The sequence below is a fragment of the Corvus hawaiiensis genome, chromosome 9 (genome assembly GCF_020740725.1).
Source record: "Corvus hawaiiensis isolate bCorHaw1 chromosome 9, bCorHaw1.pri.cur, whole genome shotgun sequence".
NCBI lineage: Eukaryota > Metazoa > Chordata > Aves > Passeriformes > Corvidae > Corvus > Corvus hawaiiensis.
In genome coordinates this window covers 19,121,360-19,147,041 of record NC_063221.1, presented here as the reverse complement: position 1 = coordinate 19,147,041, position 25,682 = coordinate 19,121,360, and the positions used below count along the sequence as shown (strand labels likewise).

At 36.7% G+C, this 25,682-nt stretch overlaps 1 protein-coding gene across 5 annotated transcripts in view; it reads left to right on the top strand.

Annotated features, from left to right (window-relative positions):
* The window catches only part of PRKACB (protein kinase cAMP-activated catalytic subunit beta), a 67,092-nt gene that overhangs the window by 34,693 nt on the left and 6,717 nt on the right, over window positions 1-25,682 (top strand). For 2 of the 5 annotated variants that reach the window (XM_048312480.1, XM_048312478.1), the window contains exons 2-8: window positions 13,895-13,956; window positions 14,902-15,030; window positions 18,511-18,609; window positions 19,601-19,683; window positions 20,201-20,327; window positions 22,488-22,583; window positions 24,095-24,217. In XM_048312480.1, the coding sequence (XP_048168437.1) occupies window positions 13,895-13,956; window positions 14,902-15,030; window positions 18,511-18,609; window positions 19,601-19,683; window positions 20,201-20,327; window positions 22,488-22,583; window positions 24,095-24,217 (719 nt within the window). Of the gene's footprint in view, window positions 1-583; window positions 915-11,050; window positions 11,060-13,894; window positions 13,957-14,901; window positions 15,031-18,510; window positions 18,610-19,600; window positions 19,684-20,200; window positions 20,328-22,487; window positions 22,584-24,094; window positions 24,218-25,682 lie in introns of those variants that run through there. The other 3 variants (XM_048312481.1, XM_048312479.1, XM_048312482.1) reach the window with 3 other exon arrangements.

Below are 25,682 nucleotides of genomic sequence, written 5' to 3'. Positions count from 1 at the left end.
TGTGACCACTTGCAACTATATGGAACCTACATTTTGATTTTTGCTTTGTTTTTTTAGTTGCTTGTTGTTCTTTGTAAAATTGAAATGGGAAAGGAAAGGAGAATGAGGCTGCTTGGTTTTGAATGTAGAGACAGGAAGATCAGTGTGAGTCTTACATTCTTGAACCAGTAAAAGTGTTTTCCAAATCTGCATAAGAATATCTACAACTTGGATAACTGAAATGGTCAGGAGAGTCACCACTAGTGCATCTGCCATCTTCATAGTCCCTAAATTGAAAGCGGATGGGTGATGAACAGTCAAAGGAGTGTCATTTGGTCTCTGATTCAAAATAATACCAATATACTTCCAAATACAGTAGAAGGATTTATAGAGATTTAGCTGAATAGTTGTATATGTGTATGTAGAGAGAGAAAAATGAATATGAAATATAAAATAATGTACAGAGCATACTGTATGAATTGCTTAAAGCTTTAGAATAACTACTAGTTGGGTACAAGTCAACAGATAATTCTGGTCTAAGGTTGCCATGGAAACAACCAGTGCTTGATATAATTGAGAACATCTTAAACCCTCCTGGTGTTTGCATGCTTTTTTCCCCTGCCATTTTGAGTTGCTTTAGACATGAATAGGTAGCATTGGTCAGAACAGTAGTAGCTAATGAGCAAAACCAAATACCCGTGTCCTGAATATTGATTTTGATATTCTACTGGTATCTTGTGCTTTGTAGTTTTTTGCATCACAAGGAGCTCATAAGGAAGAGCAGCTCTCTGGATTCTGTGTGCTCTCTTTCTGGTTAGTGTGTAAGTGTGTTTAGAGATTGAAGCACTGATTTGGTAGAGATTAACATATTCATCAACTGTTGGATTAATATTTGGAGCAATATGTTTCTGAAAACTAGCTCTTCAGCATGAATGGTAAGTCTTTTCTATTCCCTTTTGACACGTTTTTTTGTTCCGTCTTCACAATCAGGGAAAATCTACCAGGTTTCCCTTTCTTGTCTGCAGAGCTGCATCGACTGCTGATTTCTTTGTTTTTGTAATCGACTCACTGTGGGTTTCTGTGTAAAATTATTAGTCTTAAAGATTTGCAGGTTTTTTATTAAACAGTTTGCTTTGCATAACTGGTATTTAGTGTTTTAAATTTTATTTTAAAGCTTTCTTTTGGAAATATCTGATTTGGATAATTTTTTAATTGAATATATACATGTCTGTTCACTTAATTTTCTGTGCCACTCAAAATAAATTATTTTCTGGGAATTGATACAAATCAGAGAGGCCTTCTGAAATTATTGTAATCATCACCTAAAAATTCTGATCAGGCTTTTGTTGTTTTTCATCTGAACCAGCTTATTCTGCTATAATTTTTAGTCTTCTAAATGCTGGGATGGCAGAATAGTTGAGGTCATTCATGGAAGTAAGGGAGGGGAGTCTCACTTGAAATGAGATACTATAATAGATCTAGTAAACTTATCAGGCAGGTATTTACTTTCCAAAACCACCTTGACTATTTATTATAAGGTACTTTGAATATAATGGAGTTATGAAGTGCTATATTCTTACTTGTAATATTATTGAAAGTTGTTTTTTAAATATATACTCTGTAAATTTGTTTCCTTAGAAAAAGATACCCTTTGAAAATTGTTTGCAAAAAGCCCAAATATGCTAGTTTCCGAAATGATGCCTTTTTGTTTCAGATAGTCTGGAGCTTTGGAAAATGACTTGAGACAGAGTTTTTTTGAAAAGAAATAGCAGTTAATCATGTATGTGGGGTTTGTGTGCATGTGTGTCTGTGTGGTTTTGCTTAATCCTACAAATTTAAAGGACCATTTTTACAAAGATTTCTCTTGTGTATATGGCATGAGATAAAGACTGGGAGGAGTTATCCCACTGCCTTATCTAATATCAGCTTGTCTATACTTATCTCATACAAATGTGTTGAGGTCATCTTCCCCAGAATGGAAAGTGTGGCTGTCATTTCCTTGGTGTGCAAAGTACAAATGTCAAAACTGATACAGTTATTAAGACAGTGTTTCAATACTTTGTACGTACATGATGGAGATTTGTGGTACAGCATCATTCATGGCTGTTTAAGTAAACCTAAATGCAGGCTGTCCCTGAAAGTGGTGTCCCAGCCCCTGGTGGGTGCTTCCCATATCCCTGCAGGGGTGCTGGCAGGTAGGAGCACAGCCTGGACCTGGTGGGGACTTGGTGTAGCCACACGGGCCCACGGCCGGCCTGCACTTGCCCCGCAGGGACGCAGTGGCATCCCGACATCCCCGCCACCAGCTGCCCTTGCTCAGCCTCTGGGGGAAGTGGGGGGAAGTGACAGCCTCCCTGCACTTCCTCCATGTCATGCGGCCGCCTCGTCTGGTCAGGGAGAGGTCCCTCCTGGGGTCTGAAAGTCTCTGCTTTTCACCACTTGTTACCAGGCTGGCTTTTCCATCGCGTTTTCCTGTTTCTCTTACCATTAGGTGTAGCCTCCACAGGAATTGAGATTTGTGGAAATCAGCTCTGTGAATGTTGAATTTTGGGTGATTTTGGTTTGGATATTCTCTTATGATTGAGTCACAAAAGGAATAAATTTCACATAAGCTAGGTGAGAAAAACATTATAATTGTTTGTAACCTCAACAATTGCGTTGTTTTTTTGTTTCTTTAGTGGTGTGGGTTTTTTGGGGGTGGTGGTTGTTTTTAGGCTTGGGGTTTTTTCTTTGCCCTGGGGGTTTATTCTGCATTTTGCATCTGTAGATTTCATTCATCTTGACATGCAGGCTCCCAGTTCCATTAAAAAATAGAAATAAATAGCTACAACTTCTAACAGGTGTTGATTCCCCATCAAAAATACCTATGAATCTAATTTTGACAAGGGAAAGATGACTATCTCCTGCTCCATCAAGATTCAGTCTTTGCTGTAAACATTTTCCTGTTTAAACCACTTAATGCTTTTCAATGCACTTTTGTGGCTGTCTTCACTGCAGCAATGTTACATTACACCCTGTCAGCGGATAAAATCAGATGCTTTCCTTGTGAAAGATGGCCAAGATGCAAGTGAAACCTTGATGAAAACGTGATGTATTTTCTTCAATTGCAAATACAAGTGGCTAATTTTTTTCCCTTTTATTTCTTTTTTTTCCCCTCCCCCAAAAAAGCTCTGGTTACATGATTAGATTTTTTTTTTTCCTAGAAAAACTCAAAGAAAAAGCTGGTTTTTTATTTCTTTGGACTTGGATTTTTGTTTTGAACAGCTTGAACAGATAAAGCTGTAAGGTCAAGTAACTTTAATAGCCCCAGCTCCCAGGGGTGAAAGGTATAGTCTGCTACATCTTCCGTTCCACTAAGAATAGGCTTAATATTCTGAAGTATCACTAATTACATGATTGGGCTACTGCTTTCCAATACTGCAAATGGAGGCAATTGCTGATACAGACATTTGTACTCAAATGGCAGTTACCAGAAGTGCGTGGAGACAGATGGAACAGTACATGGAAAGGGCGTGAGCCACGCTGATGGACTCTGCTGAAATATTGTCCAGTTTTGTGCACACTAGAGCATAGGCATGTGTAAGGAGTGAAGGGAGGTAGTGTAAATATCTTAGTTATGTGCCCTGGGAACATTTTTAAGGGCAAGGGACAACAAGTAGCAACTGATTATTCCTGCTGCTCAAAAGATTATAGAAAATGGAAGGATGCCATGGAATTTCCGGGTGCCAGAACCATACAGCTTCCTATGTGTGTCTCATGGGGCTAATGCTTTCTTCTTTTCAAAAATTCCCCACTGTTACCCATTAGCCTCTGACAGCAAACTAGGGCAACTTCTTGGGTGTTAACTTGGGTTCATGTTTTGTTCTAGTTCTTGTACAAAATATTTGAAAAAGGCAACACAGAAGTTGCTGCATTGACATTGTTCTTAAAATGCATCCACGTAGTGAATGCTCCCTCACAGTGCTTGGTTTGGGATAGAAGCAAAAAATGAGTTTAATAGAATTGAGGTTTCTTCCAAAGGAACGGGAATTTGGAATCTTGAACTTTGACTGACTTTAGTCCCCATTGCATTACTTACGTATATTTTGTTAGGAGAAAGATTTGTTTCTTGTCCTGAATTTTAGTTTACATCTCAAATTGTTTATATATTTGTTGCTGGTTACTCTGAGAGTTGCTGTTAGTTTTGCTGTTACAGGCCAAAGTTCACAGGAGTTTCCCAGCTTTAATTATGGAGGTTCTTACAGACAGTTTTGTAACTTGCACAATGTTTTTGGTGTTTTTCTTTATTCATTCTTAGCTGTTGACAGATACCCCAGCCCAATAAGAATTAATGCAGTTTAATTTCTTTAGCTTTCTTTTTTTTTTTTCAGGTTTTGCAGTTCAGTTCTGTGCAAGTTTTATGCCTGCCTTTATGCCAAATAAGTGCTGAATTTACTCAGTTTCTCTCTAAAATATCATTCTTTATCAAAATGGATAATAAACACTCTTACCTACTTTTTGCTTGCCTTAATCCTGAGGCAGACAAAAACTTGTTATTCACTCCATGTGTTGAATTGTGAAATGTGTTTATTTACATAAGACTTCCTTATTCAGGAAGCCAGTCTCTGCTATTTAAGGGTATAAATGAACTTCTCCTGCTTGGTTGGTTACTGCAGGCAACCCTTTCCTGTAAATATTGAAAGCATGTTCTGCAGGAGATATGTCAGTGCAGTGATGTGTCAGAAGCTCAGATCTTGTGAAGAGATGAAGAGCTATTTTGCTGATTTACCCTGACAGCTATGAAGATGTCTTGCTGATCCCAAAGTATCTATATGAAAATTTGTGGAGTTTTATTAATGCAAGGGCTGGGACAAGGTAGCTTATGGGAAGTGGACTTTGACATGAGTGCGCATAGACCAAATTTGGTGCACCTACTATTATTTTTATGCCTTGTATTAAACATTTGAAAAAAAAGAAGCAACAAAATAGTTTCTCTTCTCAAGTAACTTGTTAAATGCATCCATACAATGAGCAGCCCCTGCAGTTGTTTAGTTTGGAGTATAAGGAAGAAGTTAGTTTAGTAAAACTTCTAAAGGTTACTTTTAGAAGGAAGATCTATTTGTGCATGAGTGTGTGTGGTATTATTCCCTGCTTGCAGGGAATTCATTAGTCAATATGCAGATCAGATCAACTACCTGCAGATTTATGCTTACTGTTGCTAATAATCTAGCCATAAAGCCTTGTCTCAGGGATAGCTGCCTGGCAGTATGTTACCCTTTGTAGTCACGGAACTTTTACAAAGAGGAAATGTGGGGTAGTAATCTGGGGAGGGAAGTGGGTGCTGACCAGTTAGCCAGAATCTTAATGGTGCAGAGGGCTTAACCAGAGGGAATCTGCAGCAGGTGCTGTAAACATTCTTCTTGGTAAGTGGTTTTGACTGTAAGAGGAAAATCTGATTTATTTTTTTTATTTGTATTAACTACTAGAATTTGCTAAAAACCTTTGCTCAAAAATGTGGTACATTTACAAGATATTTTATAGTAGTGCCCTAGAAAATGTTGTTCTTGGAACTCATTCTTAAAGTGTATTCTTTTTCTTTCTCCCCACATGGTAACCATGGAAATATGTGCACTGCAGGAACAAAAGATGTTTGAATTTTCAAAATTCTCACACAGTTTTCAGTTTTCTTTGTTATATTGTTAATATCTGTTATATTTCACACAGGAAGATGGTCTTTTACACTACAGGTCCTGTGGTAGTTGTAACGTTTTAGATTATTTGCTGGATAAAGTTCAGCAACAGCTATAGAGGATGGTACTGCACAGCTGCAGCTTAATTCCCAATTGCTTACAAAGTACCTCAGTGTATGATAATTTAGGATATTACGTGTTAAGGTTCTTCACACAGATTTTTTCTGTATGAACAAATTTTTTAGGTAGGGAGTGTTACATACTGCATTTGAAAGTAATTGTATTAAACACATAATTAATTTTAAATTTTAAGATAATAGAATTATTCAATACAATAATTGAAAATCAATAGCTTAAAATTAGAATTATTTCTCAGAATCCTTTTCAGCAGTCCTGTGTGGTGTGTTCATGGTCTTGTCACACTAGGACAAGCTGGTACCCTTTCAGAAAAGGAGCAGTTCTGTCCCCTGTATTTGTCCATTTCCACCCCACTTCTCCCTTCCCTCACCTCGGGAAAAGCATTCATGGGAAGAAGAGGGAGCTGCTTCTCTGGTCATTCCCTGCCTTCTGCCCATTACTTTTTAATCTGGGCTGGTTCCCTGACCTGGCTTGGCAGTCAGACCCAAGAATGCTTTTGCTCTTTCAAGGAAGGTCATTACAGAGAGGCAGGAATGAGTGACTGTGAGAGGACAACACTGGGGTGTGGGGGTTTTTTCAGCCCATACTGAGCACTGAACTGTAGCCTAACAAACCAAACTGCTATTTCTTGGACTTTTAAGCCTCAAATCATATGGATTGTTGCAAGAGAAGAAGCAGATTTATGAATATGTCATCTCCTTCAATGAATGCTTCAAGGGCAGGAAGAAGGTATGAGAGAGACTTCTTTCATTAAGCCAAAGACTAGTTTTAACATATTCCAGAACTAATTGAATGCCAGTTCTAACTGGTTCATTTAGAGAATTGAAACAAAAACCCCCAGCTCTAATCAACCAGCAAAAGGTTGCTAATAGCACTTTAATTTGAAAGGAAAACTTGGGTAATAAAGAGGGGTGCCAGCCTGAGAGACCAGAATACCTTAAGGTGGCATGGAACAGCTCTTGGGCCACCAGGAATCTGCAGCAGACTTTGTCACATCCTATACATGGATGGGCAGATGAAGCTATTCTGCTTGTCAGCATTGAGGAAATCTTGCATATAATTATTACTTCAGGATTTGAATAATAGATCCTATTTTGGATCATAAATTTTGGTTGGCTGCTATGGGGCTTTTGGCATTTATCTTCTGTTGAGAAGTCACTTCTTAAAGTATGTTTGTTTATTAATTTTGATGAACATTGGGTCTGGGTTGTCTTGTAGATCAAGAAAGCAGAGTTTTATCTCATCTGTATATTTTTTTGTGGAAAATGATTGAACGGGGACATATATGCATGTACAGCTCTGCTGAACAGTGCTAGTACAAGATTTGGTTGCATTTCTAACTGAAAAACTTTACTGCTTTGCATCATACATTTGACTTTACTGATTTACATTATACATTTTGCAGGGGGTTAAACAAAATTTCAGGGATTCATGTCCTAAGTGACTCTGTTATCTGGTTTGCTTCTGTCTCCCCAGAGCGGCCCCTGTTATACTACACTTTTTGGCATTAGCAGGGTTTACCACTTCTGAAGCAGTACTTTGGTATTTAAGAAAAGAACAAGGGAGAAAGACTGAGCATTGGATTTGGAAATTAAATTAATATATTATCTGTAATAAAAATAGAAGGAAGTCAATCTGACTCTGGCAGTTGTGTGCAGTAGAGCATCTACTGCTCAGAATTCAACAAAGATCAGTGTTATCTCTGATAGCTGAAAACCTGGCTCCTGTTCTGGTGTGTCTTAATCTGTCACATCTCTTGTGCAGGCTGTTGCTGTATAGCCAGCCAAGTAAAGAGGTGAACTGGGTTCTTTGCAGAGCTCTTAACTGTTTTAAATTTGCTTTTATAAAATTCACAAAATACTGTTTAGCTTAAGACATCAAAATCATGGACAAGATTAAAAAAAGATTTTGCCTGTGTTCCAAAATTGAGTTGTAATGGATAAGAGCAATTTGTATTTTACAATTGCTTCACGTTTTAAATTAACTCCTGAATGTGCTTCTACGAAGATCAGATTCTAGTGCCTTCTTCTCGTTTTTAAGCACAGCAGCTGTAACTGGCCTTAATTTACTGTTCATCCTGTTTATCTCTCTTTTTTTCCCATGCCTTTCTCCTTTCCACTTCTTCCTGTCCTTTCTGGTATTCCATAGAAAGGTTTATAGTTAGATAATTAGCGCTTCCATTTTAATAGCAAACTTATATTAAGTTAATAATTCTTCCATGATCATGTATCGACTAAGAACTTTCAGGTTTTGTGTTTCAGCAAATGGGCTCTTTCAGAACTGCTCCATGTGTTTGGCTCTTTGTTTTTGGGGAGTGTTGGGTTTTGGTTTTTTGGTTTGGTTTTTTTAACTGAAGGAAGGTTCTTACCCATTTCAGCTGGTAAGTTGCTTTGCTCTGCATCACCTGTTTTTATCATAGTTAGTGTTTAAAGAGAAATATAAAGTCAAAACCTTGCTCTCAAAGTCAGAATCATGATAAATGAGAAATTGATGCAGTTCATTTACCTTGCCCTAGCAGAAACAAGACAGACTCCTTGCTGGTCAGCTCTTCACAAGAGGGCCAGTGGCTGTGCTCACTGCACTGGTCAGACAAGGTGGACTTGCCCTCGACCAGGCTTATATCACCTGGACTTTTTTCACCCACCATTTTCATATTGTGAGAAACAAAGTGTTTTGGTTTTGTTGACAGTCTGTTTCAATGATAACATTTTAGTTTGTGCTTTGAAGTGTTTTCCAGCTATTAAAATGTTAACTGGTGCTCACACTGCTTCCTCTGGGTGTATAATAATACTTAACGCTTAGCTGTGTTCATTTTGAAACACTTGCCAGGGCGGAGAAACCTTATTTTGAGCCTTGTTATATTATTCCTGCTAATCAAAAGAGAAATTTAAAAAATTAAGACGACAGGTTAATGGTATAAGAATGGGGCTTGGAACTGGAATCAGAAGTTTCTCACTTGCTTCTGAAATATGGTACTATAACCACAGGATTGACTGAGGTATCTATATACATCTTGATAAAGTTTAAGGCTATAAATACACTTTTTATAAAAATGCAATATACATATACATTTACCAGAATCTCTTCATACATATTCATTTTTCCATTAAATGATTTAATTAAATAGCCCATTTAACTCCAGACTTCAAATGATTATATTACAATTTTGGAACAAAATTTGAATTGTATTTTGATAAAGGGCATTTTAAATACCAGACAGAGATTGGCATTTAGCACAGCAGATGGGGGTTTGTAGTGGTGCCCAGTGTTTAGTCTTAATCAGTTTAGTTCTTGCTTTCTTGCTGTGAATCCTAGCCAAATACTTTTTTTTCCCCCCCTTACAAAAAATAAAATCCTGGCTTGCTGGCTCTTGTGGGAGATGTGATTGAGGATAACAAATACTGTGCATGTGGGAGGTGGGAGAAAGGCAGAGTAACTCATGGTAACTCTCAGGACTGCTCCATCTGTGACCCTTTTCCCTCTGCTGTCATTGCAATCCTGCAACTGAGAGGTCCTCACCCTCTTGATTTTTTCCAGGAACTTTCTTCTGATTCACTTGCTCTTAAACTGTGTTTTAGGTCAAAGTACTCATACCCTTGGTTAACAATTTTTTTATAAGCATGCTAACTTTTCATACAAAAGTTGATCAGTAAAACAAGCAAACATATTGTGAACTGTGTGAATATACTAATAGAGAGCAATTTCCTCTTGTTTGGGGGTGGGTTCATGGGTGTTTCGATTTTGTGTGTAGTTTTTTAGCAGAGTTTTTTCATTTGTTTGGGTTTTGTTGGTTTGTTGCTTGCATTTTTTTTAATTTCTCCTATGCTGGCATTACCTAGGAACCTCTGGGTTCCTCTTCCCTCAGAGCACTGTTCCAGCAGACTTCCCTGCTTATCCTCATGTTGCCTTGGTTCCAAGTACAGCTCTCCACAGGCCACCTGTGATATGCAAGGGGGTAGCTGAGATCGTATGTTGTAGTGGTTGCACTGCTTCTGACCAAGGTGAACCAAAGTGGGCTAAAGTTGTAAGACTGCTTCAGGCCATTCAGTTGTGGTCCTGGGCCATTATTCCATTTCTTCCCACCTTCTTCTGGATCTCACCCGATTTTCTGCTTTGGGTGTTCGCATTGCACAGAACCTGCCTCCTGCAAATGCTTGCTCATGCTGGTCACGGAGGGCTGGGTTTTTGATGTGTGTTTGTGCTTGCCTAATCCTGGGACAACTGGTGCATCCTCTCCAGTTCTAACTGGTGTCCTTCCTGCCACATTCAGTTGTTTCCGCTGTGGTCCTTGTTGTTGTACTGGTGCTGTTACCTGTGCTTTGCCATCTCCTTCTAGTACCTTCCTTTCTTGAGCAACAGCTCCTCTGGCTTTGGTTTCAGCCTCCACACTCCAACTTCTACTGTACCAGTAAACCCAGTCTGAGTAGGGTCTGTTGCTGATCTGTGCATACACTCCTTGCCCCAGTCTCATCTTCCCTTCCCTCAGCCATAGACAAATGATCCTTGCTCTTCAGTGTTTATGGGAACCTGTATATCCACATCTCTTTCCTTAGTTCCTTTTTTTTTGACAGTCTTACAAAATTAAATTGTACTCATATGGTGTCCATACCGGATCCTGTGTACATTCCACTTTGCATACAGTAACTTCAGCTGTGCGGTTTAGACGTCCCAAGTTGCTGTTATTGGATAATAGGACTGAAATCTGATTGAGATTTTTTTTTTGGAGACTGCTTGGCACTTCTGTGCTATCTACCACATGCCATGCAATTCACACATGCTGTCTTCTGGAACAAAGTGCTAAGTAGTGGGAAGATCACCCGATTACAGGTTTTATTGTGATCCAGCATGCTGTGATGAAGATAGATACACTATTGTTAGCAACAGTTCCGTGGATGTGTATGTCTTGGAATAGATTAATTATTAAAGATGCCAGCTTGATCTCCTGAAGTTTTCTAAGATGTGCTTATTTCTGTGATGCATCATCTTTTTTTCATACTGATTTTAGCTGCCTTTGGTGCTTTTTTTCTTTCTTTGCTCAAACATTCTGTGATTTAGCATGAGTCATTCTGTCTGTGTGGGAAAGGGCTGGTTTATTACAGGGTCTGTTCCTGAGTGGGGAGGGGAAAGGGTGGAATGTATTTGTGTTTTCTATGTGTTTGTTGTGGAAATGCATAAAACTTTTTTTTCTTCTTCTCTTTCTTTCCTCTCTTCATCATCTCATCTGTGTGGGTGAATGTTCCTGCAAACCCTTGGGGAACCTATAGAGACGTTTGGTATGCTCATTCCTTCATTAGTGCCCAAAGTCACAGATGCTAGGTACAGTTATACTAGAAAAGCAAACAAGAGCCACATTGTCATACTGTAAAGTGGCTAAAAATGTGCACTTGAGGACAACCTCTAAGTCATCATCTAATACACCTGTTTGTCATCGCAGTAATACCAATGGCCACTGCTACCCAGTTGGTGTAAATTTTGGTTCTGCACTTGAAAGCAGAAATTAAATCTGTTCTCCTGTAGCAAGAGCTGCTGTTTTGTGCTTGAGAGATAATTTTCAAAAGTTCAAATTCCAAGTCGTGTTCTGAGAAATGACTGAAGTGCATGCACTTTAATTGCCTAAGTTCTGTTTGTAAGCACCTGTGAATTGTGTTGAGGTGTAGGAGCCCAGGTGACCTCTGAAAGTGAGAACCGGGCACAATTTGATCTACTCTCTCATTAGGATGAAATCATGGTTTTAATAAAACACAGCACAAAACATGTTTAAAAGACAGAGACTTGCAGATAAATTATTACCGTTGGGCAGCTGTATTTTGAAAATGTATGTTCAATTCTGCTTTCTAAGAAAAGAGAGCCAAAATAAAGTAGAACAAGGTAGGAGTTTTGTTGCAGGAGAGCTTGTGGCTTAGTGGTATTCTAGAAATGAGAGATTTTTCTCACAAATCCACAATTTGAATATTTCCAGCTGGATCACATTTCGTTCATAAACAGCATTCTTTATTCCATAAGAAGAACAGAGACAAAAATGACTGTAAATGTCATTGTATATTTTTATAAATACTGAATAGTCATACTTCAGTGCAAAATATGTGGAAACTTAAAATATTTATTTATATGAACAGAGATGGCATAAGGGATATTTAAGACATATGTACTGTAATAACATGAAAAAACAACACCAGTTCATGTTTTAGTTGTGCTATATAGTGTTAATGTTCTCTTCTAAGCTACAGCCACTTCAGTTTGAAGGCTCAGCTTTTTGGTAGTCTTAATGATTTTCATGGGTTTTTTCTTGTCATTAAGAGAAAGTATTTGTGCTACTTCAACATAAATTGGTGTTTGAAAAACTGTATCAGTATTCCTCATTTGATCAAGTCATCTCTGTTCTCCTAATGGAAGAAGGATCATCAAACATGAATTTGGGCATTGCTAGTTTCTTTTTTTTTGTGTTGAAAATTATTTCACACCACAGGAAATCCTGTCCTCTCTTCAAATTAGGATAATTAAAAGTCATTACATGAATAACCTCTATAACCTAAAAACAAAGGAAATATTTTCTACACACAGGATAAATATGTAAGCATTTTTTGCTGATTAGCCACTAAAATATTTTTAACTCTCAGTTAGTTTTAATACCATTTTAAAGTAGTTTCTTTGATATAAACGATGTTTTTATTGCTCTACTTAACCATAAGTTTAGAATACTGAATATGTTCCTCCTCTGTGATATTGCTTGTTTCTCTTAAAATAAAATTACTGAGCAGATATCATGCTTTAAACGCTTTTCTAATGTTGAGGTCTGCCTGAACTTTTGACAACTTTTTTGAAATTTCCATTTTATTTATGCTCCATTAGAGCCAGCAGTAGTGGGAGCCATAAACCTACTTTGAGTGTTTTGTGATAACCAGGTCCCATAGCACACCCAAGAAGGGGGGGGAAAAGGGAAAAAAAAATTTACAACCAGCCTTCTCCAGGGCTGCTGTTGTTTTTACTGCTACTGGAAGTGTACCAGTATAAGAAGAGAATTTTTGAAGTTTTCTTTGTCAACATTTGTATTCACTGAAAAGTACAAAGAAGTTCTGATTCATCAGGTGATTTGTTTACAACCTATTATAAACCTAATTTTTTGACTGTTGAAACGTAAAATACGGTTGCTAAAACACAGATTTCTAGATACTGACCAGAATAATCTTGACATATTGCTGTGTATTTTTAGCAATTGCTTGTCCCAGAACGTCACAGTACAGAAAAACCACTGTTATTAATGTAGTATTATGTGAAATGATTCAGAGAACACAAAACAAGTATGATATTTTCTTGATTCTGTGACTCTTTCAGAACCACAGCAATTTCTGAAACACCTCCCATTAATGACTGTGCATGAAGTAATCTGCATTGATCTGGCTGAGCATTGATATTAAAAAAAAAGAGAGCAGCTGAGAGATGATCTGAACAAAATATGTTGGTGCACATTTTAAACAGTCATCCAGAATTTTGCCATTATAGTTTCCTTCAATTTCAATGGAAAATCAATATTAAAACTGCATATTCTCTGACTATGGGCATGCCTAATACGCAATGTCGTCGTAGCCCTGTGCTTTGTCTTTGCTTGCAGTAATGCTGTCCATTTGGTCCTTGAGCTTGCAAACAGCCTTTAAATATAGGTGATGAGGGGAAAAAGCAATGAGATTGACATTACACTCAAGCAGCTGAAAGAAAATGCAACATTTATTTAAAGAGATAAGAAGTCAATCTTTGTGGAATGGCTATTTATAAATGCCAGGTGTTTGGTTTTTTCCCAGCTGAATTAAGAATGTCTAACATCACCTTAAGGCTTGCTTGCCTATAGAGTATTGTGAGCTATTAGAGCTGGTAAAGTTTAAGTAATTTGTGTAGAATGATGTAGTTACTTCAGAAAGCTTAGATATCACCTGGAGATACGGTAGAAGTTCTAGAGACATCGATGCTTGCTTTCATCCATGATGAAAATAGCATATTATGAATTGAAGAAAGAAGTTGATAATGAAGTTTATGTATTTTGTTAACAAAGCATCTCCATTGCACCTATGATTAATTATATTAATTAAAATGTACTTTTTTGTGTGTGTTTTCAGTGAAAGAGTTCCTAGCCAAAGCCAAAGAAGACTTTTTAAGAAAATGGGAAAGCCCCCCTCAGGTATCACTCATTTAAGCATTCAGTAATTTTCTGTATTGCATTTTTTGGATAATGTTATCAGTGTGTTGTCAGTCTGTAATGAGCAGTGCAGAAAACAGAAATCATTTTAGTGCAATTTGTAAAGGAGTTTCAGGTTTTTTAATGCCAGCTTTGTCACTTTTCACTGAAGTTCATCAACAAAGGTTCTCAGGTCTTCTCCAGATATGAGCTGATGAAATGCTCTCACTGAACAACAATTTCTCTTATGAGAATGATGTTCGCAATCAACATGGCAAGACTCAAAATCTATTGGCATGTTTTTAGTTGGCTTTTTTTAATAACCAGAAGTGTTGGCACATCTGTAATTTACCGTGTTAATAATTTCCCCCGTAATAGTAAGTGGAATTAAGAGTATTAAGACTACTGCATAGGGCTTGGGAGCTGGTTAAGGAGCTTGTTAGAGAGAAATCTTGTAAAATTTGAGATTTGGGAGAAGGATCATTCTTGTTCTAAAGCAACATTTGACATGCTATGGCAATGAATGTCTGAGAAAATGTACTCAGGGATGTGGTCTCCAGTCAACTCTCATGTAGAACTGTCTTTAGAGCTTGGGGGATTTTGCATGTTGTAATATTCTTGATCATTAAGTAGAGGGGGTTGTTTATCTGCATGTTATAATTAATGATCTGTTTACTGCTAGATGTTCCTTACTAAGCATGTATGGACAGCTGTATGGACAAATTAAGGAAATGTTGATATAATTCAGTTAAGTCTTCTTCTGGTTTAATGAGTACAATGTAAAATCTCTTTTTAAAATTTGACAGGTATCACATTATAACAGTATAGTTGGCTATAGTTTCTTTGATAAATGTAATATTACTCAACTTTTTTCATAATTGAATTCATACAGTTAAAATTGTCTTTGTGTATTCGTTTGTAAATAATGTGATTATATCCTACATGTAGAATACTGCTGGCCTAGATGATTTTGAGAGGCAAAAAACCCTTGGAACAGGATCATTTGGGAGAGTAATGATGGTGAAACATAAATCCACAGAACAGTATTATGCTATGAAGATACTGGACAAACAGAAGGTTGGTATAATTTATAGTGGGGTTTGTGCTACAGAAGAGTTTGATGCAGATGAACAGCTACAGCTGTGGCTGAACTGAGTTGCACATACTGTGCTTTTTCTTATCACACTTGGATACCAGTGATAATTTAATGCTTTATTTTCTTTTTTAGCCAGTAGGTTCAGTTGTTGGGATTGTATAGACTTTGTACAATTGCTAGTAACATTAACAACAGGCTAAAGAGGCTTTAACTAGTGTCCAAGGCATTCATAAAATGTTATTGGGTAAATTCTTTGCTTAGGTTTTGTAAGGTGGCCTGTATATTCTTTGGAAAAGCAAATTGTAGTGCTGTAGTTCAAATAAACAAAAAAACTTTTGCAGGGTAGCTCAAAACTCTGGAAGACTCTTTAGATCAGAAATTCTCAAAATTTTCATTTGTGAACCGTAACTGAAATTAAAATTGTCTGCATAAATAATTTCTTTTCCATTCTTGATCCTATGAGGTATTACTTTCTGTATGTTTAATTATGTAATAATCCTGTTGCATCTTTAGTAACCTTGTAGATAGAACAGGAGTCTCAGAACAGCTGTCGCATAATGGACATTTTCTGCGTTGAAAACTTCAGTGCTGTAGTCTGAGCCTGTATTGCTGCTCCAGCCTGATTTTTTTTTAGCAGTTTATTACTCTTAGATTAAGTAAGCAATGCCATTTGATAAAGTTTAAATTTTAAATAGTACAGAATTCCAGAATGCAAAGAAGTGTTTTAACAGAATTTATCAATACAAGTAGTTTTTAATGGTTTTGACAAGTTTTTCAATAGTGCATTATTTAGATTAGTAGATTCAAAAGTCCTCAATGTAAGAGCTGTTCTAACTTTCAAGACACTATACGTAACTTTGCTGCTGTATAACAAAGGTCATTTTAAGACAATATTAATCTGGCAAAGAGAACTTAATAATCAGCAACTAACAAAATCAAAGTCAGCCATGCCTCAATGTGGACTTTTGCACTTAGGCATTATTACATTTCTGAGGAATTTTATGTAATGGAACTATGGCAGTGACATAGTGAAACTGTTTTGCCTGAGTTGCAGTTCCAGTATTCTTTACATGTGATTGGGGTCCTGGACCTTGAATAATGGTTCATTTAATGAAGGACTGCTTTATAATGGTCATACAAACAGAAACTAAAGTACACTTGCCTTTTAGTGTCAAATCTGACATGATGGGATTTTTTACTCAGAAAAGCTGAATTTTTTGCAACTAAAGCATTCTCCTATTATAATGGTTTCTAACTTGTATTTAAAAAAAAATCCAATTAAGTTAAAATTACATTCCACCATAGTACAAATAAAGACAGCCCAGACCATTTCCACCCATTTGGAAATGTACCTCAGCATTACCTCAGTATGGCTGGTAGCATCCTGCAGGCAGAGCTACTGTAGCATCTCAGTGCTGCCCTAAGAGCCCACCACCAAATTTCAAATTTTCAGCTGTTTTTTTCTTTGAACCCTTTTTCATGAATGGCTGAGTTGTCATCACTGGAGCAATTTAGGAAATAACACCTTACTTCAGAAAGCTGCCATAAAAATACTCAAGGATTTTAACAAGAAAGATAATTAAGTTCTTAATTACTCCCTTAAGTTAATTAAGGTAGTAATCTACCTCTTAAAATTGGAAAGTGTTTTGCTGGAAAAGCAAAAAGTCACATTTTTAACAATTGCAGTGGACTTGTAGTAAATGATTCCATGGGATTATAAAGATGTTTGCATCCAAACATCAGTCTTCTGTTAGTAAATTAGATGGTTCTGTCTATAAAAAGAAGTCTTGATGTGTTCCTTTATGAAATACCTGCTTTTTCAACTTAGCATAATTATTTATTTATGTGTTCTATTAGAAATATATTAGTAGCTTCCATTAATTGTTCAAAAAATAGGATATGGTTTGGTGAGAACATGTTTCTATTTCTTTGTTTATTACAGAAAACATACAGATATCTGAAATCAGACGATGGGCAGGCTGCCTATAATTTTTCATTTCCATTTTACTTGGGGAAAGCATCCCGTGTATGTCTTTGTTATCCAGTCTCATGCTTGATTCATAGAACATGAAAAAAAATGTCATAGATGTTGATGCAGCCAGTAGTTTTCTGTGTAGGGATGTTATTCCTTTGTCTGCCTTGCATTAGGAAGGCTGTAACATGCCAGACACCATTTCTATAAGGGAAGGTGACACTGGCCATGCCCTGAGCCTGGGCTTAAGTGTGAGCAAAGCTGTGTCTGGGGCCCCAGCTGGACATTCTGAAGTGTTAAACAGTAGCTTCAGCCTGGGGTATTGCTGCCATCCCCCTCCAGTACCTCACTGGGAGGGGCTGCAGGAACAAGGGTGAAGTCTTGTCTGTGAGGTGTACAGCTGCAATGCCAGACAAGAGCCTCGGCTTCTTCCTTGGATGGACAAGGTCATTCCAGTACTGTAGCGTAGGGATGAAGGAGACACTTCCCACAAATGAGTCGATTTGAGCAAAACTTTATTTGTACCCTAAAGATCTGGGATTCAAAAGAGATTTAGTGTTTTTAAATCATTATTTCCTTTGTATGACATTTATTTCAAAGCAGTAGTAAGTTTTTTACAGGTACTACCTTTTGCATCTAAAAGTTAAATTTATAAATACAGTTTCAGGCAGGGTTGATTATCTCTTATTTATAGCAGTTAGATTTGATTTCCAAACATAAAAACAGACTTGTTTTGATCACTCGTACTTTTTCTTCTTGTTTCCTATGGAGCAAGGAAAAAAAGCCCTAACTGTACTTGAAAATCATGCCATTCTCAAAATGAGTTAGAGATAAATTGTGCAGTAGGGATTAAGTAAAATGGATATAATTCATTATGCAATGTTGGGGTTTAACACAAGGAAACCAATTATTAATTGCTGAGAAAGAACAATGATCAGAAATCTGCCACTTGCTGCCTTGTTAGCAGCCTAACATTTTAACGGATTACAAGAAGTAACCTGTTTATAAAAATGGAGATTTTGAATTTGTATTCTCCTTAGTTTTGTCACTAATGTGTGAGCTGTGTAACATAAGCCTGTTTACTCCTGTTAACAGGTAACAAAATTCATAATTAAATGTGTCCTACACAGTTTCCTGCCTTTCTTAGCAAGGGTCCAAGGATCACACGGATTTTATTGAAGTGCTGAGGAAGTATGTCCATAACAAACACGTGCAATTCTTAGAAAATGCAGAGAGGTTTTCCTTACTGACTCTTACACTCAGCAAGTAGGAAGAAGCATTATTTGTAGAGTTGTCTGCCAACCATATTGCACAAGTGTCACTCTTTAAATGTTGTTAGACTTTTTAATCCTTTATTGGTTCTTTTATTGTACTAGGAATCCATAAGTAAAGTTACAAGCTTGCTTTCAACTAATTGTTTAACACTAAAAAATTTATCGACAATTATAAAATATCACACTTAAGCTGAAGATTGTTTTTTGTCTCCTAGGTTGTCAAACTGAAGCAGATAGAACACACACTGAACGAGAAGAGAATATTACAAGCGGTGAACTTTCCTTTCCTTGTTAAACTGGAGTATTCTTTTAAGGTAGTCATTACTTTCAAAGTAGTTGTTGGGTTTCAGGGAAGTGCGTGCTTGCACTTGAGATATTAAAATGTATAACTTTTACAGTACCATAGTTCAAGTATTTTTGTTTTCAAAGATGCTTCATTTGGCACTGTTGCCAGGGCTTGAGTAGGAGTGGAGTGCACTCGTGTACACTTCATATACCCCGGTTCATCAGGTAATGATTGAAAGGATATCTCCAAATTAAAAAAAAAAAATTAAATTAAACTCGTCAGAGTTTTCTTTTGGAGGGCAACTGGATTTTGTAAAGCAAGGGAGCTTTTAGGCATTATTTTATCTTAGAGAGATACCAAAGCATGTCTTCTGTACCAATATATAGAATGGTAAATTTGTAATTGTTCTGCAGATTTTTTTGCTTGAGATTTATACTTGAGGCAGGTCTTTATGACAGTTTTAACCATGAAGGAAAGAACTTTGAGCTTAGCTTCTAATTTCATGACAGTACTAGTCAGTCTGTAAAGAGATTGAGTAGCTTTCTAGTTTATACAGTGATATGTGCCTTCTTTTTCCTTCTTTTTTTTTTGTCTTTTTTTAAAATAATTTTAAATAAGCAGACATGTTATCTTTAGAGTTTTGAGGTTTGGGGCAGGGGCTGTGGAGACAAGAATATCTCAGGTTGTCACGTATAAACATTTAAGAGTTCAAAGTCTTGCCTGGCAGTAGTCATCTTACCCTCTCTTCCTTCAGGTCTCTTACACACCATTCTGCATCTGGACCTCACTAATTATCTTTATAATTTGCTTTAAAATAGATTTCTTGAGATATGTGATGCTTTTTTTGCATCTTTTCAATAATTTATGCCCATGTTGCATTATATTTGTCAATGTCATCGGATGGCTAAAATTTTTCATTTTCATTCATCAATAAAATGTACTCCACATAGGAGTTATAGAGACTATAGTATGCCTGATATGTATTTGTGTGTGTTTACTTGTTTCCTTGATTTCCTTAGGACAATTCTAATTTATACATGGTAATGGAGTATGTTCCTGGTGGAGAAATGTTTTCACATCTAAGAAGAATCGGAAGGTTCAGGTAAGAGTATTAATGACATTATTCTTTTAAAAAGGCTTAATTTGCTGATTTGGGAAGAGGGTTTTATAAAATTTTTTAGCATTGAATAAAAAATTCTGAAGGGTTAAGTGCATTTAATTTACCTCTTGTTCAGTGGATTTAAATTAGTCAGGCAGTGAAGAACTCCTAATTATTTTTCAGTTAATACAGGCATTTATGATCTGTGCATGATGGAATCTTGGAATTCCTATACATATTGTCACTGAAATTCATGATAGTTTCTAAAAGTAAAATTTGAAGTCAAAGCTCTGCATCGTGGGTTACGTTCATCTTGATTTGCATGTGTATTTTAGCTGCAAGACTTAAATTTAGGGAATGCATGTATCAATTCTGAAAATGTTTGCTTTTGCTTTTTCTTGTTACACAGTAAAAGAACCAGTTAAAAGGTATTTAATTTGTCTGTCCCTGACAGTTAGGTGGTTGTTTCAGTACCTTAGCATAGCATTGGAGTACTTAATATTCTTTTAATTCTTCACAGTGAACCACATGCACGGTTTTATGCAGCTCAGATAGTGCTAACATTTGAGTACCTCCATTCATTAGACCTCATCTACAGAGATCTAAAGCCTGAAAATCTTTTAATTGATCAGCAAGGATACATCCAGGTATGATATTCTTCATATATTTAGGGAGTGAAGTTTTGTCTTGCAGTGTAGATTTAGGTAATTCGAGAAAATGCATTTTGAATAAATGGTCTGAAGCTGTTTGCCATGTTAGCATGTTTGTGTGGAGCATTCAAATGCCCTACTGCCTAGTAATGGTTAAAACCTTTGGGTTGTACTTCCTCTGACTAAAATTAAGTATGCACAGTAGAGCTGTCTGCAGTTGAGCCAGTTGTCAAAATTTCCCTTGGGGTCTGTGGTGAGAAGTAGGTGATTACATGGCTCTGTTCATCTGACCTATTTTATACATCTGCCCTAGAACAAGATGAAAGGTGCCCTAAAATGTCTGTTTCTCTGCATTGTCTGTATAAGTAGTTTAAGAAAACCAGCTTAGATATTAAACCTGATGCTGTAGTACTTAATGTCCAGCAGATGAATCCCACCCTTGGAGAGTCCTAGTCTTCCCAGCACATCTGGAGTGTGAGCTGAGTTGAGGTCAGATCAGCACTGCAGTGCTCAAATGACAGCTTTGGTTTTACAACAGCCTCTCATGGGACATTCTCATCTTCCTCTTAGCTCTTACGTTTTTAGCTAAATGGGAAATGGGAAGGCAGAGTGCAGCAATAAGCATTCTGCAATGCTGTGCAGTCCTTAAATTGTGGAAGTTCTTCTTTCCTCATTGTGTCACCTTTTGCCACAGCAGAATCTAAACAAGAAAATACATAATAAAATGTTTGAGAGAAGTAGAAAGGATTCATATCTTATATGTCGTTTATAACTGTAAAATAATTTTGCATGGAGTGTAAGATAATACTGTGGGGAGAGATCAATACAAGTTCCTTTAATGTGGTTGGGCAGCACCACTAATGTAAAGCTATGACTGGCTTACTCCAGAACTGGCAGCTCTCTCTGCAACAGTATGTTTTTGTGATGGTGTGGCAGAGGGAGGTTTGTGTTCATATGTTGATGCTGCAGCTTCAGCTTCAGGGTTTTTTTGTATTTTAAAGCCATTACTGTTTGTCCCATGTCTGCAGCATATTTTTCGTATGTAGACTGATGTGCATTCCCAAACACAGAAATGATTCTTTGCTGACTGAAGCTAGTCAGCACGTCACCCACTCTGTTCAGTTCCAGCTGTTGATGCTCTTGATTCTACCAAAAATGAAGAAAAGCTGCCTTGCTAGTTTGAAGTTTGGCTTCATTAGTGGCGCTAATGTACAGCAACATCAGCACGGGTTATTGTATAATTAGCGGCGATTCTCGTTGTGGTGCAGTATGTTTTCTCCGGGAATGGGTTGAAATTGAAACCAAGAAGGAGGAAACAAAAGAAACAGATCCCCAAACAAGCATAGACGTGGTACCTTGAAACTGATGCCAGAATTATCCATGTAATACCTGGGCTCTGTATGTATTCCACAATACGGTCAAGGAAAAATCACAGAGAGTCGGATATTGCATACAGAGTTCTGAAAACTTACTGTAGAAAACAAGACAAGTGAAATGAAGAATTTATAATGTTCAAGTACTTGCCATTTGTGGTACAATTATTGCTACATTTTCCCCCCAGGCCTCAAATAAACAAACTTGACTCTGGTGATGCTTTCAAAGATACTCAGAATCAAAAGTTACTGGAAGACCTCTTTCATGTTGTCTTATTCCCACACTAATTTGACATATGACCTTTATACACTTATGCAATAAAATTCTACATTTACAAGACTGAGGGATATATTGAACCCTTTTTGTGATTCATTTATTTTTTAACTAAAGGAAAAGATAAATATCTTATTTATGTTCTTTAAATTTTCAGCATTACAAACAGTCTGATGTTAAAAGTGTAAGAAAAATTAATAATGTAATTGCAGTACATGTGGAAGATTAGTAAGCCATAGTTCCCACTGATTTTTAAATTATAAATAGAAGCTGGTGTCAGGGTGATAATACATATTTTGTGTTCTTTATTAATTTTATCATGAGACCTTCTATTTATCTGAATTAGAAGTACTGGGAGGACTGACTAATAAAGGTACATCTGACTAGATGTGATTTGAGAAATAATTTTTTCCCCTGTAAAAAACGGCTTTCCAAAATATTTCCAAAGCACTTAATTTTAAATTTCTTATCGCGATGCACTTACAGTCAATTTATTTTTCCCGATGACAGGTCACGGACTTTGGCTTTGCAAAAAGAGTAAAAGGCAGAACTTGGACGTTATGTGGGACTCCAGAATACCTGGCACCTGAAATAATTCTCAGCAAGGTACTTTGTCTTGTTACTCAGCCATGCATTTGATGTAGTTAAAACTTCTCATCCAATTATTAAGCTCTGGGGGATAAACAATTGCTGATACTTCCAAAAATCAAATCTTGACTAGTCAGTTCTTTAGAAATTACACAAAATGAAGTCATTGTATTGTAAATATTCTTTTAGTATGTCAAAACTTATGCCAAGTAAAGAATTTTCACATAACTGTAGAGAACTTTCTACATATGCTTGCCACATAACTTGTGAGGGGATAAAAGATCTGTAATTAAGTTATTTAACTAACAACCTTACCAGAACAACAGATCTGAGTGATTACATTCTGAAGTGTTAACATACTAGAAGAGGAACTCCAAAGGTAACAAGAACTGCATATGGAATGAATCAGTAGTCATTACACAACTAGTTGCAGAGTTTTTCAGTTTTAAGGCAGTTGACATCAAATCAAACATAACAATCCACTGGTTTTACATCTAAAGTACATGCAATCTAAGCTGACTGTAGATCTGTTTGTCTACTGCTTGCACTAAGTGTTCCAACATAGAAAAGTATTATTCATCCTATAGCTGTTTAACTGTAGCACTGCATGTTTTGCAAATGGAAAATATAGAACTGCTTATGCTATAAAACAATCGTAGTGCATAATGTTAAAGTAAGCATTTAACATACGGTTTAATTAAATACCCTTTGCAGATTGTCAAAAATGAACAAAAAATGCTTCTGTTTGGGGAAAAAATGTTTCTTATTTGCATAGTTTTTTCCCCTGTGTGGCTAAAACAGCAAAAGAAATTCCAATGCATCTACTACAAAGTCTTCATAATAGGTTTTTCCTTAAAGACTGACTCTGAGCCCTGAGCTTTGTAAAAGATCTCAAAGAAAATATATGAAATGGATGGGTTTGGTAGTTTCTTTGTCTTTCATAACACTGAATAGGACCTACTAGTGATTGAAGGTTCAGGCTTTTAAGATCAGATCATAAATGACTATAACAGCTAATTAACTAAACTTCCAAGCTCTTGTAGCTCGTTAACTACCTATGAAACTGAATGTTCCAAAATGCAGATAATCAAGCAAAAAGGTGACGGTGTACAATATAGGAAGTGCCGTTATATATGGTGTTATAATGAAATTTCCCTAAGCTTTGAAGAATTATCATTCTGTAGCAAGATTGTTTCGATTTCAAATAAATAGATAAATTGTTCCCATTTCTGTTACTTAGGGAGTCTTGTCACAAGAGTGTAAAGAAATCACTGACACTCATCACAGGAAATGTGTGCAAAATGCTTCACTTCCATCACTGTTTCCGTCTCATTGCTGTATTAGGTTTCAAGTGTATTACTGTTGGAATCTGTGAGTGCCAATTTGGTTGGAGTTAGGTTGTAAGTTCTGCATTAAATGGACAATAATGTATTTGCTTTCTTTGTATTCCATAAATATACAGATATATACTGAAAATCTTAACCTGTGTTAGAAACTGTACTAACAGTGGCGTGTTTCATTTTATTCAGGGTTACAACAAGGCAGTGGATTGGTGGGCATTAGGAGTGTTAATCTATGAAATGGCAGCTGGATATCCCCCATTCTTTGCAGATCAGCCCATTCAAATTTATGAGAAGATTGTGTCTGGCAAGGTGAGTTAAGGCTCTGGGTGTTTTCACAAACGTAGTTGTTTTTGTAGAACCTGTGTTTTGGTGGAGGAGATGCAGAATTTACTGGCCACTAGACAGTGAGCAATCTGAGAAGGACATAGGAGAAGTTGTAATGTACATTTCATAAGTGCAGACATTGTTATTTGAAAATCAGAGTTATAAAAATCTGTTCCCTGCCTTCAGATTTAAAATGCAAGTTACTAAATGTACAGACATTGTGGTATTATATCCTTTTATGCTTGGATTAAAGTGATCCAATGACTATTAACAACTACTTAGCTGTGTGCTTAATTTGCCTAGCTACTTTCTAGAATTTTTTTTGCAATTTTTGAGAAGCCCTGGAGAGTTTCCATCATTCCTAGTAGGTCTCTTTACTTCCACAGTTGTGTAGCTAGATATATCTAATGTTCATTTGGCTTTCATTGTTATATAAAATTTTTGAAAAGTGTTTCCAATGTTTCCCTTTTATTTTTCATTATTCCCATTTTATTTTTCATATTTGCTGCTGAATAGCACCAAAATGTAATCATTCTGGTGTTTCTTCTGCCAGCCAGTGTTGTTTTTTTGGGCTCACTTGATTTGTTACAGTTGTTCTCTTCCTTGGCCCTACATGGACACACCCTGTGCTGCATCTCAGGTGCCTCTGTAATTCTAATCAAGGGCAGTACCTCGGTAGGCCTGTGGTGCACTGCACTGAGGTTGATTCGTATTTAAATAAAGAAGGTGGCTGGTGGTTACTCTTTGAAAGGTTTTAATGCTATGAATCTTCATCTGTGTCCATGAATATATGGGAATTAATTTACCAAGACATATTTTCAAAGAAATCTTTCTCTTCTAAACTAAAAAAAAAAAGTTGGGCATTTTTTGTATTTTTATCTAACTGGCTTGACATTTGTACTGTTGATCATCTACCTTTTTTCTGAGTCCATGGAGGGACAGCTGCAGAAACAGCACTGGACATCAACTCTGGAAACTCTAATTCAATCCTCAGCTAGCAGTTCTTTATAACCTGGGGTGTTTCATTTATTCTACCTCATTTGCTTAGTTCTCTGCTTAAAAATTTGAGTTAGTATTTCCTTACTTCTCTGTGGTCTAGATATTATAGTCATTAAAACCTGTGAATTTCTCATAATCTACAATAGAACCATATTGGTAGGTAAACTGAAGCAGGTTCCTTGATAATCGGACTTCTTGATTTCTTGAAATGTTTTTATGTTAAGTAATTCCATGATCTGTATTTACATCATAACTGATAAGCTGAATATTGGAAGTGTCAAACACTGGGACTATGAGGATGACAGACACAGCTTTCTGCCTGTTCTTTTCCCCTTCCTTCTCTCTGCCATCTCAAATGGTGTCAGTCGATCATTTGTTAGTAAAACCCTTTGTAATTACATCCCACGAATCATCTTCAAATATCCTTTAGCTAGGTTTGAATGAATTGCAA